The 16,262-nt window shown below is 40.6% G+C and overlaps 1 protein-coding gene across 1 annotated transcript in view; it reads left to right on the top strand.

Annotated features, from left to right (window-relative positions):
• The window catches only part of KY (kyphoscoliosis peptidase), a 97,343-nt gene that overhangs the window by 66,780 nt on the left and 14,301 nt on the right, over positions 1–16,262 (top strand). The window contains exons 9-10 of the mRNA XM_043996662.1: positions 8,427–8,615; positions 14,364–14,554. Coding sequence (XP_043852597.1) covers positions 8,427–8,615; positions 14,364–14,554 — 380 coding nt within the window. The remainder of the gene's footprint in view (positions 1–8,426; positions 8,616–14,363; positions 14,555–16,262) is intronic.

Genomic DNA, 16,262 nt, shown 5'->3' with positions numbered 1-16,262 from the left:
TTGAGTTTAAATCTGGCTTAAGATACCTATCAGCTCTGTGACCCTGAGCAAGTCTCTTAACCACTGTATACCTCAGTCTTCTCAACTGTAAAATGGTGAAAATAGCAGCACCTACCTCGCAGGGTTGTTGTGAGAGTCAAACGAAAAAATATTAGTTTAAAAAGTGCTTAGCACAGTTCTTGGCACCACTTAACTGGTCGTTTCTTTCCCCTTTCAATGGGGTAGAAAATTCTTACTCATCAGAAGGGAAGCTGGTGATTTTGAAACAAGTCCATCATCATTCTGCAGCAGCAACAAGAGGTGGGGTCAGGGAGGAGCCACACACAAGATAGAGGCTCTTCCGTACCATGTACCAGCATAGTCTTCACAGCCTTATAGGGTTCTGTTCTCTCTTCCTCCTATCTGTGCTTTTGTGGCTTATTAGGGAGTTGAGTGAACTCAACAGGACACTAAGAAGTCATGTTGGGCAAGTTATTTAACCTCTTTATGGCTCAGTTTCTTCTGTACAGGGGAGCAGGGGAAAAAGGCAACTAAGTGGCAAAGTGGATAGAGTGCTGGACCTGGAATCAGGAAGACTCATCTTCCTGAGTTCAAATCTGGCCTCAGACACTTCCTAGCTGTGTTACCCTAAGAAAATCACTTAACCCCCCTTTGCCTCAGTTTCCCCATCTGTAAAATTATATGGAGAAGGAAATGGCAAACCATTCCAGTATCTTTGCCAAGGAAACCCCAAATGGGGTCACAAAGGGTCAGACATGACTGAAAAACAACTGAAAAACAACAAAAGGGAAAGATTGGATTCAATTGACTCTAAGGTACCTCCCAGCTCTAAACCTTTGATCTCGTCATCCTCTGTTTCTGACCCTACCCCCTTGGAAAACTGACTTCTGGAGGTAACACTGGTTATGTCCCTCTAGAGATGAAAATAATAGTTGGCACAAAGAACATGGGCACTAATATCCCCAGGTGACTATGCCAATAATTAAAAGTATTATTCCCCATTTTTGTGTAAAAGAAAAGGCACTGTATCTGGAATCAAAGGACTTAACCTTTGAACAGTAGCTCTGTTGCTCAGTGTGGTGTTGGGCAAGTAACAATTTCTCTGGGGTGCAGGTTCCTTAACTGAAAAAAATAATATTTTAATTTCCTACTTCACAAAGTTATTATGAGGAAAATACTTTTTAAACCTTTAAGAGCCATATAAATGTAAGTTGGCCCAGACCTATAATTTCACTGGTGTGGCTAATTCCCAAAGAGAAAACTCCCTCTGTCTCCCAATGCAGATCAATAACTATTCTGCAGATTGTAGTCTCAGCTTTAAGAAAAGACTGGGGGGGGGGGAGGGCACTGAATGGTTAAGTGTGATGTACTCTGGGTCAGATACCCAGTATCAGAGACAGGACCTGAACCCAGGTCTTTCTGATTCCAAGGCTGGCTCTCACTACTATATGCTGCCTAATAGAATGATAGTGGTGGTGGTGATGGAATCATGGCAAGATTAGAGAGCTAAACTGATAGAGCCAGCTTCAAAATCAGGAAGAACTGCATTATCTTTTATACCAGCTTGAGACCCTGAATAAGCTATTTCATCTCTTCTTGCCCTACCTAACTCTCTAAGACTACAGGTTGTAGAAGATGCCAGCCTGCATTAACAGATAGAGTTTCCTCACCTGAGAGTTCCCTATCCCAGTGAGATCATAGGACAAGTCCCTGTCTCTACCATTGTTATTTTCAAATATGGTTGTTTATTAGCTATAGAACTGGCCCTTGGAGATCAGCCCTCAGCACACTTGGGCTGGTATTTGAAACCTTTCCATCCCTGTCAGTGTTTTTGGACCCCCATCCATAGCACTCAGGAACTCAGGGTCACCTCCACACTTTGGTCATTGGCCTGTGGAGGACTGCCAGGATACTCACTTTTACTGGAGGGATATATTCACTTAAGGAAACCATAATCAGGAATGAAAATGGTTGCTCGATGTCATCATTTACTGTATCCTGCAGACAAACACAAGATTACTTTTTGTGCCGTCTGCCCAGTATGAGCAGGAGCTGAATGGGCGGGATGGGTCTGCAGGTGCTACTGATTGCAGTTCCACAGCAGGGCATCCTCCATGGCAGGAGCAGACAGATGACATAGTGGCTGGTAATTAGAGGGCTTGGTGATGACTTGATCGAAGCCAGGAGAGGAGATAAAGCTCAGTCTGAAAAACTTGTCAGGATCAGATGATCCAAAAAACTACTAAGTTACTGCAGTGGGCATGACTTAGCGTATTACAAAATAAATTGTAGTTGGAAATAATGGCCAAAATTTAGGAGGCACACAGATGAGTTGTATTGGTGGCATCTACTTGGAAAGTTCAGATATTTGAGAGGTGGCTGAGCACTAGCCAGCCCTTCCCCAGCCTACCTTTCCAGGGCCTCAGGCCTCACTAGGATAATGTCTTCACCTAAGTGCTTTCTAAGTAAATTGACTAGGAAACTTGTTTAGATCTGAAATTCCCCAACAAAACAGAACTAAGGGTAGATCAAATAGACTTAGTATGTAATATAATGGTGGTGAAAAAAGACCAATTTTTAATATGGTTTTGTATAAATGTATATATTTTCATGCCCCTCAAATGCTGGGTTTTATGACATATAGATAATCATTTCAGGAGAAGTAAAATCATATATATGGGGATAGGAGGGAAAAGAGGACTAGAGAGAGGGTAGTTTAAAAATTGCAGGAAAAAAGAAGGCCATTGAAGCATTTTAATTACAGAAGAGAATGGAAGGAAGTCAAGAAGGAATCATAGACAAGAAGGACAACTTTGAAGTTATATGTTGAATTATCTATTTAAAAAGTAAAGGAGCGGGACAGCTAGGTGGCGCAGTAGATAGAGCACCAGCCCTGGAGTCAGGAGGACCTGAGTTCAAATCCGGCCTCAGACACTTAACACTTACTAGCTGTGTGACCCTGGGCAAGTCACTTAACCCCAATTGCCTCACTAAAAAAAAAAAAAAAAAAGGTAAAGGATCTGTGTATAATAGAAGCTCACAGTTTCATGTATAATCCTCTTTTTCTTTTTTACTATATCTATGAAAATTCTCATGTTATTTAGTGTATATGTTTAGAATTTTTTTAAAAAATGAAATCATACATGTCGACAAAGACTCAAAGTTTCCAATTCACAGTAACATACACAGGATACAACTTTCAAATGCAAGAAGGGATAACCACAATTTTTTAAACTTTGCCTAACACTTACAATGCCTTAGACTGATTTGCTACCCAGGCCATGAAGAAGGGGACGTTTTGCATGCTAAGGGTCCTTGTCCACTTTGGTACTCACTAGAGACCTTGATGAGAGAAGAGAACCCCAGGCCTGACAATATCCATTGCTTTGGTGTGTCATGAGAGATTAATAAAATGCTTGTTGACTAAGTTTGGATCATACACATGATTGTAGCCCTCTATTGGTATGGTACATCCTCTGACAAAACTTGACTCCAATGCTTCACTGAGGCATGGATGTGACCCTGAGTTCTCAAAGACAAACTCTGGCAGGTTATATTATTTTGAAAAGGCTTTAAGTATGATCTTAACAGACTGTGTTGCATTCTGAGGACCAGGCTAGCTAAGTACAGAGAGTTTAAACACAAGGAGACTAACCATTTGGTGATGAATTATTTGGCTATGAAACAAAGACTAGCCCTATGTTTTGAGTGACCCTCTTCTATTTCTGCAGTGATGGTGGCAGAAAGACAGAAGGGGGGGCAAGGGTGATTCTTAAAAATGTCATTGTTTTTGGACAATTTACCGCTGGTGCTCTAAATGTGAGATCTTTCTGAGACCAACAAATAGACATACTACAAGAAAAAAATTATTCACATTAATCTTTATATTCTTCCTATAAATTAAGTGAGAAGATAAAAGAGATTTTGACTAAATAGAAGGATGGTTCTAAATCTCTCTTTGGAGAGGCAAACAAAGAAATTGGCCAAGATGGTTTCTTCTTGGACTCTAAGGAAACGGAAAGGGATCACTTCATGGCACACTTGGTCTATTGGTTTGCAATATTCATTGTAAACATAAGCAAAAAAAAAAAAAGACAACCATGTTGATATTTGCAACTTATCCACCATCTGTTGTGAAGGATGGAGAAGTAGAAAAATTCTATGAAGAACCTAACAAGATACACCAAACTAAAGTAAAGCTATACTTTGATTATTGAATTTAATGTAATGATGGACACAAAGAGTCATGTTTATAGACTATTCAGAAGCCTCATGCCATTATGTCATGAATTCTTCCATAAAGCAAAAGGTTAAAAGCACTAGACATGGTAAACATTGAACAACAGGATAAAGAATGAAAATTATTATATCTGGATGGATTAAAAAATAATTGGGCTGTTCATGGGGGTGGGGGAAGGGACCGTGTTCAGAACATTAGCTAGTTATAGCAATGTTATAGCAAAGGTCTAAATTAATATAAATTAAAAGTTAAAAGTGAAATGGCACTGAAAAATTGCAATAACTTCAGCCTGACCTATTCAAACAAGCCATTGATGCCAAAACTTAGGAAATAGAAAGAGGTAAAGATATTGACCTTGATTATCAATATTTCTGGGGGGAACATTTTAAGGTGAAACAGTTGCTATAATGAGACCAAAAGAGCCCAGAAACTGCCTTAATTGGCAAACATTTGAAAAAGATGGCAGCTGAGAGCAACACTAGTATAAAATATAAATTCATCTGTAAAATATTACAAAGAAAAATGACAAAAAATTGTGAGTGGTATTGCCTTTCTAAAATGAAAAGCATTAGAAGTAATCATAAATCTGTAGAAGGCTGGGTCTGAGAGCCTAGTGAGCTATATTATCTCTAGAGAATTCACAGATAAAACCAGCAAGAAGTTAACAAATGTTCATAAAATAGAACAGATTTGTTAATGCTTCTATTACAATTTATTTCCATTATTGATCATAGAGATGCCATCATATTTTTATTCTAACCCTTCAGTTCATGATGTGGTGTACAGAGAAGTAGAAATGGCACTTAGAAAGATAAAGTTGGTGAGAACCACTGGACAAGACCAAGTACACAGTTTTTCTGGAGATGATACAATCTTAGACACTCTGTGATGAACTCATAGGAGGACCTGGAAAATAGTCTCATAGAATAAGTATAATAGGGGGCAGCTAGATGGCACAGTGGTTAAAGCACCAGCCCTGGATTCAGGAGTACCTGACTTCAAATCCGGTCTCAGACACTTGACACTTACTAGCTGTGTGACCCTGGGCAAGTCACTTAACCCCCATTTCCTAAAAAAAAGAATGAGTAGACATAGATGGGGTTGTGATCTCCACCATTGGAAGAAACATTCATATTTATGAGAGCACAGCTCTGTTAGAGTGTGTGCCAGACACTGTACTAGGCACCAGGAATATAAATACAAAAAAGAAACAGATACTGCCTCTCAGTAAGCTTACATTCTACTGAGAAATCAATATGCATACCTATAGAAGAGTTGTATCTTTATGCAGATGCAAATGAAAGGGATGCAGTATGACTTTGACTTAGAAATAATAACACTCTTGAACCATCATATGCATCAGCCTAGTGCTTGTTTAGCAGAGCAAACCTAAGAAACTATCTCCCGAGGCAAATAAAGTCTTGACTACACACCCATAACTCATATACAATTATTTTCTCTCCTTTTTCCTAATCTAGATATTTGGAATGGGTGAATTTGAAGTGTGTGAGTTAATGGAGCAGTGTTAAGTAAAAGGATAAACATTACCAGTAAAATGGTAATACGTAGCCTGGACAGCACCTATTTTATGCAGCTTTTCTGAATTTGTCCCTGTGATAAGTTCCACATGGCTACCCACTTATGCAGCCCTAATTCTCTACAGGGTGAGAGAGAGACAGAGAGAAGAAGAGGAGGAGAGAGGAGGAGGAGGAGGAGGAGAAGAGGGAGAGGAAGAGGAAGAGGGGAGATGGAGGAAGAGAGGAGGGGGAGGAGGAGGAGGAGGAGGAGAGGAGAAAGATCCAGAGAGAGAGAGAGAGAGACCCAGTGAGAGAGAGAGAGAGAGAGAGAGAGAGAGAGAGAGAGAGAGAGAACCAGAGAAAGAGACAGAAAGAGACAGAGAGAGAAAGACAGAGACAGAGTTAGAAAGAGACAGAGAGATTGACTTTTGGCAGATTTGCTACTAATTGTTCTTGAGCCAACCAATTTTGCATTTGGATAGCCAGCAGACTCTCAGATCTGGACTTCCCATCCCAAGAGACCCACAAATTTTAAAAACCCTAATTCCTTGTATTTGTATAATATATTACAGTTTTCAAAGGACTTCAGTTACATTATCTCACTTTATGATAATTGTAGCAAACATTCATCTAGAGCTTTAAGATTTACAAAGTACTTTACATCCATTATCTCATTTGGTCTTCCTAACCATGTGAGGAAACCTAATGGGGTAGTATATGGTATAGTGGAAGTATTGGACTTGAAGTCAGAAGGAGACTTGGATTTAAATCTCACCTCCAACATTTTTAATCACGTGACCCCAGGCAAGTTAACTACTCAGAGCCTCAGTTTCTTCATCTGTAAAATGGGGTTAGTAATAGCAACTGGTTCTCAGGGTTGTGATGAGGATTAAATGAGCAAATGTATATAGAGTGCTTTCCAAACCTTAAAATACTGTATCAATTGGCTGTTATTATTAGGTAAGTACATGGGGCAAGTGTTGCCAATCCCATTTCACAAGTGGAGAAGCTGTGCTTTAAAGAGTTTAGGTGTCTTGTCCTTTATTACACAGATAGTAAATGAGAGACCATTATTTTTATGATCATGAGGTTTTAAGTTGGAAAGGACATTAGCCAGAAGAGAATATCTAATTCAGTGCTCTCATTTAACAAATGAGGCAATTGGAGTCCAGGAAGAAGAGGTATGTCCAGAGTCACACAGGTAGTAAATAACATGGTTAGGATTCAAACCCAAGTCTTTTTATTCTAATTCTAGCACTTTTTTAATACTACATCCCATCTGACCCTCATAACAACTCTCTAATCTTAATCTAGGGTATGTGAAATTTTTAAAAATATATTTTGATAAACATATTTCAATGGAATTAGTTTCCTTGTTAATCTTATGTGTTTTATTTTATGCATTTAAATGTGATATTCTGTGATGGAGTCCTCAGGCTTTTCCAGATGTCCAGATGACACTATGACACAAGAACCTCTACTGCAGGATGGGTAGGAAGAGGTATTGCCTACCCTCATTTTGCAGATGAAGAAACTAAGCCACAGAAAAGTTATGACTGCCCCAATGTTACCTAGCTAGTTAGTAACAAAGCCAGATATAGACCCTGAATCTCTAACATATAGTCTAGAGCTCTCCCCACTATAGCAAATTTCATGCAGTGTGCCACAGTCAACCCAACTGATGATGGCTAGGGGAAAGGAATCATGGGATTAGCGACATAGAGCTGGGAAGGAACAGCATAGGCCATAGAACCTCAGAGCTAGAAAGAACCTAGATTCTACCAAGTCTAATTGATTCATCTTGAGGATCAGAGAGGTTAAATGACTTTTTCTAAAAGATGATCACAGAGCAACTTGTTAATAGTCAACTATTTACACTACAACAAAAGGCAGAGAGCAACACAAAGCTGAACAGAAAGGATCAGCAAGAAAAGAAAGAAAGGAACAAAGAGGTGGGGGACAAGTGGGAAAGACACAAAGACAGGAGGGAGGAGGAGACAAGGAGGCTCAGAGGGGCTCAGAGAAGGGGGGAACAAAAAATAGTGACCTAGAGAAGGTAAAGGAAAGAGAAAGCAGAAAAATCTCATTGAAAATTCTGAAGGACTATGATGAAAAATGCTATCCACCTCCAGAGAAAGAACTGATGGAGTCTGAATGCAGATTGAAGCATACTTTTTTTAACTTTCTTTATTATTCTTGGGTTTTTTTTGGTCTGCCTTTTCTTTTGCAACATGGCTAATATGGAAATGTTTTGCATGACTGCACATATATAATCTATACCAAATTGCTTGCCTTCTCAAGGAGGGGGAAGGGAAATGAGGGAAGAAGAGAATTTGGATCTCAAAATTCATTTTAAAATGAATGTTAAAAATTTTTGTTTATATATAATTGAGAAAAATAAAATTTAAATTAAATGTAAAAAAACCTCATCAAAAAACCAAATATAAAATGATATTGAGCTTTCCTGGAGAGATAAATGATAGCAATAATAAGCATGAGATAATGATGTGGCAGCTAGAGGACGACTCAGTCTATTTCAATCTTGCATCTTCTGCTGCTCCTGCTACCTCTGGCATAGCAGGTTATGTCCCCTTGAAAGCATTGGAGTGGATGAGAGACAGCCTCTCTGCATAGAAGGTGCTGCCCATTAATTCTCTCCTTCCCCACAGGATTGCAGGGGTGCATTGCATGACAGTGGCTGGATACTCCAAGGGCTATGGCTACCAAACTGGACAGAGCTTTTCAGGGGAATATGACCACGCCTGGAATGCCGTTTACCTGGAAGGAAGGTGGCATCTATTGGACAGCACCTGGGGAAGTGGCCTGGTAGATCCTGCTACCACCAAATTCACCTTCATGTAGGTACCCTTATTTCCAATGATTTGGGAGAAAGGGGAGGAAAGGGGAGCAGAAGGCTCTCTGGGTCAAGTGGGAATGGAGAGAGCTTCTTTCTCATTTGCACACTCCCACAAAAGCACACTCACATAGATGACTGTCACAAGCTACCTTACAGATGGGCTCATGAAGGTGCCAAAGTTATAGTAGTTCCCACTATATTTACCAATACCACCCCCTACCCCTTAAATAAATCCTACAGCTTCCCCATCACTAACCCAAGGCAGCATTGGGCTACATAGCAAATACATTCAGAGTTTCCCTCTCCCAGACCCCACTCCTCATCCCTCTGCTCTTTCCCTTTACCTCAAATACAAGTTCTCATTTTTAAAACAGTTAAATCAGAATAGCAAAGAGAATCCAAATGTATCATATTTCTTTTGGTTTAACTTAGGACTTGGGCATATAAACACAGATTCTGTGTGGCCAACTAAAATCCAGAGACAATAACCTTGTGAAATCCAAAGTAGCTTCAGGCAAGTGGATAAGGCACTGGTCTTGGAATCAGGAAGACTTGGATTTAAATATTGCTTCATACACTCATCTTTCTGTGTGGTCAAGTCATTTACTATCTCTTTGACTCAGTTTATTTATCTGTAAAACAAGAGAATTGGAATGGATGACCTCTTAGGTCCCTTCCACCTATAAATCTATGACCCTATGATTCTCTGAAGTCACAGTGTCTGCCTCTATGTGTAGCCTGCTTAAGCAAAGGATTAGTGCTGCCCTACTTTATACATCTGGGGTCATATCCCTGAAGCTATGCATGCATAGCCTAGAACTCAGAGGTGGACAGGGACTCTGAGGGCACTGGCTGCTGGCAGACATTTATGTTTACTCCAATCTGTTACAATGAGGAACGGTGAGAAAAAGACTGTAAGAAATGATGGACTGTGTTTCTGAGAGAGCCATATTCTGTAGGGAAAGTAGTGTCTGTAGGACTAACAGGACCCACATATTACAATTTGAAACCCTCTAACCCTCTTCCATGGACAAACACTAGCCCCTTTCTCCTGACACACCACCCCTCACATTTCCCAGTGAAATTCCACCATTCTAGGTCGACTGACTCCAACCTGGTGGCCATGCAGGTCCAAGCCCAAAGATTTGCTAATGCCCCAGCATACTCTGTTACAGGGAACTAAAGCTCCCACTCCTTTGAAAGTGAGGTTTGTAGGGGCAGTTAGGTGGTGCAGTGGATGGAGCACCGGCCCTGGATTCAGGATGACCTGAGTTCAAATCCAGCCTCAGACACTTCACACTTACTAGCTGTGTGACCTTGGTCAAGTCACTTAACCCTCACTGCCCAACCCCCAAAAAACAAAACAAAAACAAAAAAAAGAAAGAAGTGAGGTTTGTGGCCCCTACCATCATATTGGAGCAGCTAGGTGGCACCATAGTGTGCAGAGTACCAATCCTGGAGTCAGGAAGACTCATCCTCCTGAGTTCAAATCCAGCCTCAGATACATACTAGTTGTGTGGGCAAGTCACTTAACCCTGTTTATCTCAGTTTCCTCATCCGTAAAATGAGCTGGAGAAGGAAATGGCAAAACACTCTGGTATCTCTGCCAAGCAAACCTCAAATGGGGTCACAAAAAGTTGAACATGACTGAAAAGACTGAGCAATAATAACAGCAACCATAAGGCTCTGTGGAATGCAGGGAATTTTGCGGGAGAGGCCCAACATTAGAATCAATGAAGAACACAACCACAGAGCTGGAAAGGATCTCTGTGGGCATCCATTCCACCCTGTGGTCTGAGCAGGAATCCCCTCTGCAATATTCTCTACAGGGGAATATTGTGGAGGGGAGCTCCAAGTTCCTGCTTAAAGCACTCCAGTAATGGGGAGTCCCCTACCTCCCAAGACAGCTCATTCTACTTTGAGGCAGCTTTAATTACTAGGATTTTTTCCCCATGTATGAAACCAAAATCTATGTCACTTTAACTCCCACCCATCACTTCTAGTTCTACCCTCTGGGACCAATTAAAACAAGTCTAATCTCCCTTCTCTATGGCAGCCAAATGTTTTTAGGATCATAGATTTAGAGCTGAAAGGAAGCTTAGAAGCCCATCAGTCCAATCCCTTATTTTATAGATAAGGAAATTGAGGCCCAGAGGGGTTAATGACTTGTCCAAATGTGACACAGCCAGGATTCACACTCAGGTCTGCCAACTCTATTCAAACCCAGCACCCTCTCCACTGTGCCATGATACCTTCCTAATTAAAGGAAGCTCTCATATGCTTCTCTATGTCTATTCTACTCCATGCTAAGTATTCCCAGTCCCTTTAACTTGTCCTCAGATGGCACATTTTCCAGTGCCCACAGCATCCTGATCACCTTCCCCTGGACATGCTCCAGCTGGTCGATGGGGCATCCAGAACTGAACTCAGTGCTATAGGGATGACAAAAAGATAGCAATCCTTTCACTTCCATCATTCTGCTATTCCATTAGTGCAGTCTAAAGTCAGCTTAGATGCTCTGGCATTTTTTTCTGCTCTATCACATTGTTGACCTATATTTAACATTAAACACCCCCCACCCCTTTTCACACACAGTGTTGTCTTAACCATGTTCCCCCCAGTTTTGCACTTGCAGCACTAGTATTATGAATTCAAGTTTTTCATGTATACCTATTACATTTCTTTTTATCAGTCAGCCCATAATTCCAGCCTGTCAAGATCTCTTTGTAAGTCTTCCATCTAACATCCCTCCCAGCTTTGTATAAGTAACAAATTCAATAAATGTCCCATCTGTTGTTTCATCTGAGTCATTGATAAAAATGGTGAATAGAATAAGGACAAAGACTGATCCCTGGGACACTCCCTGGGCCTCTTCTCCAGGATGACATTGTCCCACTGAGCATCATTTTTTGCATCTAGATATTGAAGCAGTTCTAAATCTACCTAACTCTACTATCATACAGTTCATATCTTTCCATCTTACCCACAAGAATATCATAAGAGCCCTTTGTTGAACTACTTGCTGAAGTCCAGGCATATCTAAAACATTTCTCTAATCTGCCATCATAATCACTCTGTCAAAAAAGAATATGGAGGCAGCTGGATGGCGCAGTGGATAAAGCACTGGCCCTGAATTCCGGAGGACCTGAGTTCAAATCCAACCTCAGACACTTGATACTTGCTAGCTGTGTGACCCTGGGCAAGTCACTTAACCCTCATTGCCCTGAAAAAAAAGGAAAAAAAAAGAATATAAGGTTGGTCTGGCATTGCTTGCTCATGATGAGCCCATCCTAGCTCATAATAGCCACGATTTCCTTTTCTACATGCTCACAAACTCCCTTTTTAATAAAGGGTGGTTCTAATTCTATTATTTTGCTAAAAATCAAAGTTAAGCTCACAAGGCCATAGTTTGAAGAGTCTACCTTCTTATCCCACTTTTCAAAAGTCAGGACATTTGCCTTTCTCCAGTCCAACAGCCTCTCTCCATTTCTTATAGATTCCATCCCCCACCACCACCACCGCCAAGATCACTAACCTATTCGAGAATTCCTTTATCACCATAGGATGTAGTTAATCCAAACATAGTACAATGAATTTTTTGAGATGATCTGTTAGAACCTTCTTACTTATCTTGGCTTTTGAGTCCATTCTTGTCCTATGATGACATTTTCATAATGTGACTGGAGACAGTGCAAATTGGGATGGTCAATGAAAGTTTTCACTGTGGCATTGACTAAACTTTATGCAGAGCCCTTTAATAAGTGCCATATTCAATCCCTCTGTCAATATCCCTATTATCATCCTTCTTCCAGTCACCTAGGCTTAAAACCATAAGCTCATCTTATGTATTTGTTTTCAGATGGGTAATTTCTTGTTTTAACTATTTCGGGGGTTTGTGTCTGGTCATCAAGCATGAAAGTTTCTTCAGAGAAGAAATTTCTCATCCATGTTTGAATTCTTCACATTAACTAGCAGAGATGTAGGGCTCTCTCATAAGGTCAAATGAATTTTATATCTTCCCTTTTGTTTCTGCAAAACTTCTTGAAACAAAAGTGGAATATTAGGCTAGGAGGCCATCGATATGCTAATGGACTAGAATAGAGCATATCTTTCCTTCATCAGATCCAATCTCAAAGGTCTCATTATTCACCCAGTGCACTGGCCCAGGGCAAGGAGCCTACCTAATGATCTATAAGATGTGTTTCCAACTCTCATTCCTTTTTTTTTATTTAATAGGAGGGGGGAAAAAACCCCCTCTGCTTTTAAAAATTGAAATCTTAACAAACCTGTCTCCTCCCCAGTATGTTACCCTTCAACCTCTACTTTATAATTATGATTGTATAAATTGCTTGCCTTTATTAGTGAGGGGACATTTTCCTCTCTCTCGGGAATAAGAAAAAATCCGTCTGACACTGCCTTTAGTCCCCATGAGCCAGTCCTTAATTGTCCTACAAGACAATTCTAGGGCAGCTAGGTGGCACAGTGGATAGAGCACCCGCCCTGGAGTCAGGAGTACCTGAGTTCAAATCTGGCCTCAGACACTTAACACTTACTAGCTGTGTGACCCTGGGCAAGTCACTTAACCCCAATTGCCTCACTGAAAAGAAAAAAAAAAAAAGAAAGACAGTTCTAAACAAGGGCAACCCAGTGTTGAACCAGCCTTTCAGTGCCTCTCGGGCTGCAGGATCATCAATTTGATCTCAAAGAGACTTTAGAGGTCATCTAGTCCAAATCTCTCATTGACAGATTAGGAAATGTAAAAGTCAAGAGAAGTTAAGTCACTTTCCTGAGGTCGCACTAGGATTGAAGCAAGGGCCTCTGATTTCCACTGTACCTCTGTCCCCTCAGCACCATACTGCCTCCGATACCCACAAATGATGGGGTGTCTGTGCGCAGTGTTGGTTTTCTTATTAATGTGTTGCCCTGGAAAGCCTGTAGGGATGCGGCTTTGATAATAAATGTATTTTTTTTAGCATGTCACTGCAAGGCTGAGTTAAATAGCCTCATAATGAAGCAACTGAAGAGCAATAGAGAGGCAGAACAAGCATGTTGTCCATTTCCATTCACTCCCTTCCCCAATCCCCTTCCCCTGCCCCCACCCTCTCCTGAATGTTTGAGGTCTGGGCTGAATTTTGAGCTTTTGATCTTTTGGGTCTTAAAAATAAAACTCCTAAATAACCATTTGCCTAATGGATGTCCTAAGCATGACAAATCCACAAATAAATGCAGGTCATATCCATTGTGTCAAAGGAATGACACATCAAAGGCATGTGATAGAATACACATTATGATTTATGAAATAATCTCCACTGTGAAATTGGTGGACTTTAACATAAGGATATTAAAATTGACTTTTTCCAGTTTAGAATGGTTCCAGAGCCAGTCATCCCCCCATCCTGGTGATAACATAATGTGGTGGAAAGAACAATGATTTTGGAGTCAGTGAGCCTGGATTTAAATCTTAGCTCTATTATTTAATGCCTGTGTGATCTTGTGCAAATCACTTCACATTTCTGGGCCTCAGTTTCCCCATCTGTAAAATAAGGGTTTTGAATTAGCTGGCCCCTGAAGCTCCTTCTTGCTCTAATTTCATAATCCCCATAATCTCCTAATACAGAAGAGAGAGTTAACCCAAGAAAATAGAGTACTGTAAATATCTCTAACTATCCTGTTTCAGGCTGATCTTTGTTCAGGACCATACTTCCTCCACACCAGGTTGCCAATGACTCTGTCTTTCCCTCTGCTGCAGATACAATGAATTCTATTTCCTCACCCACCCTGCCCTGTTCATCGAGGACCACTTCCCAGACAATAAAAACTGGCAGCTGCTGAAACCGGCCCAGTCTCTGAGACAATTTGAGACCAATATGTACCATAAGAGTGAATTTTACAACAAGGGGATGCTGGCAGCCCACCCAGAGACGTCAGTCATCAAAACAGGTAAAAGAAGGCTCCTGGCCAGGTGAACAAATGATGGTTCTCTGGTACAGCATGTCCTGTCTCTTTCCACATTTTAATCATGTATGTTAATTGTTTCTCAACAGACTCAGCTAGTTTCTCCTCCACAAGTGCTTCAAAGTGCAGAAATCTAGGTTAGATAGCAGGATTTTCATGATATATGAAAGATTATAGAGATCTCTGGGTCAGCCAGCAAAAGTTAGTACATACATGTCATATGGAAAACATTGCCCTATGTACTAAGATTCTTTAATAGGCCATACCTCCATCTGTCTGGAGATAGCACATGTGCTACTTTTGAGTCAACCTATTCAGTTAGCCAACATTTATTGAGCACTCGCTGTCTGCTAGTTGCTGTGGTACTAGAGACTGTAATAGGTTGGGGAACATACAGTTCCTGAACTTAAGGAGTTTATCATCTACTACCGAAAGTTGCTAGGTGACTCATTGGATAGAGCCTGGAGTCAGGAAGACTTGAGTTCAAATTCTACCTCAGATACTTCCTAGCTTGGTGACCCTGGACACATCACTTAACCCTGTTTGCCTCAGTTTCCTCATCTGTAAAATGAGTTGGAGAAGGAAATAGCAAAAACACTCCAGTATCTTTGCCAAGAAAACTCCAAGTTAGGTCAAGAAGAGTCAAACACGACTGACATTATTGAACAATAACAAATCAAGGGTAAATATAAAAAGAACTATAAATCAAATAAAAATATGGCAAGGGCATGAAGACAATTCAAAATGCCATGAGGGGAGAAGATCTGGTAAGGAAATCAAGAAATGCTTCATAAAGGAGATAGGATTTCAGTAGCAGAGATAGAAGGAGGAGAACAATGCAGACTGAGAGAACGTTATGAACAAAGGTATGGAAGTGAGAAAGCTTCAAAAATGTTTGGGAAGCACCAAGGAATCTGGACTAAATTCAGTGGGCAAAGGAGAGCTTCTGAAGATTTTGAGTTGAGATATGGCATGATTGATGTGTTTAAAATAGAATGGAGAAAGGAGAGATTAGAGGCAGGAAAATCAGTCAACAAGCTGATACAATAGTAGAGGCAAGAAATAATGGGGCTTTGAAAAGGACTGTGAAAATAGAAAGGGAGAGATGGGGACTAGGGGTATTGTATTGGCAGTCTCTATATTCCCATTGCTAATTCTCTGGGAGCTAGGGAATTTAGGTCACCAGAGACTCTTGGAAGATATGGAAAACAAGTCACAGTAAGAATGTGTTTTCTACGTCACATCACATCACACAACAAAAAGGACAAACATAGTTCTCAGATCTCCAGAATAACAAATCGCATGTGTATAATGACTTCCAACTTGCAAGCTAAAGGGTATAGTATTTTATCTTGTAGGGAGTAGGGAGCCATCAAAGGTTTTTGAGCAGAGAAATTAAATTACCACATAGGTTTTATATGGATTAATTTGGCAGCTCTGTGAAAGAGTGCTCAGAGAGAAAAGGTATCAAAGGAAGGCAGATCATCTAAGTCTTCTGGGATGAAGAGGACTCAAACAAGGATGCTAGCAATGGAGGTATGTTCGGAGAGACCCAGGACATGAATGCCAGAGATATTATGTAGATAGAATTGCTAGAATTTGGCAACTAGAGGTTAAGGAGGGGAAAGAGTCAGAGAAGACTCAGGTTTGAAGCCTAGGTGACTTGGGGGATTCTGTTGCCAGCAGCAGAAAT

This window comes from Dromiciops gliroides, chromosome 3 (assembly GCF_019393635.1).
Source record: "Dromiciops gliroides isolate mDroGli1 chromosome 3, mDroGli1.pri, whole genome shotgun sequence".
Lineage (NCBI taxonomy): Eukaryota > Metazoa > Chordata > Mammalia > Microbiotheria > Microbiotheriidae > Dromiciops > Dromiciops gliroides.
Note: the sequence above shows the minus strand (reverse complement) of the source record. Positions and strands in the feature narration are given on the sequence as shown.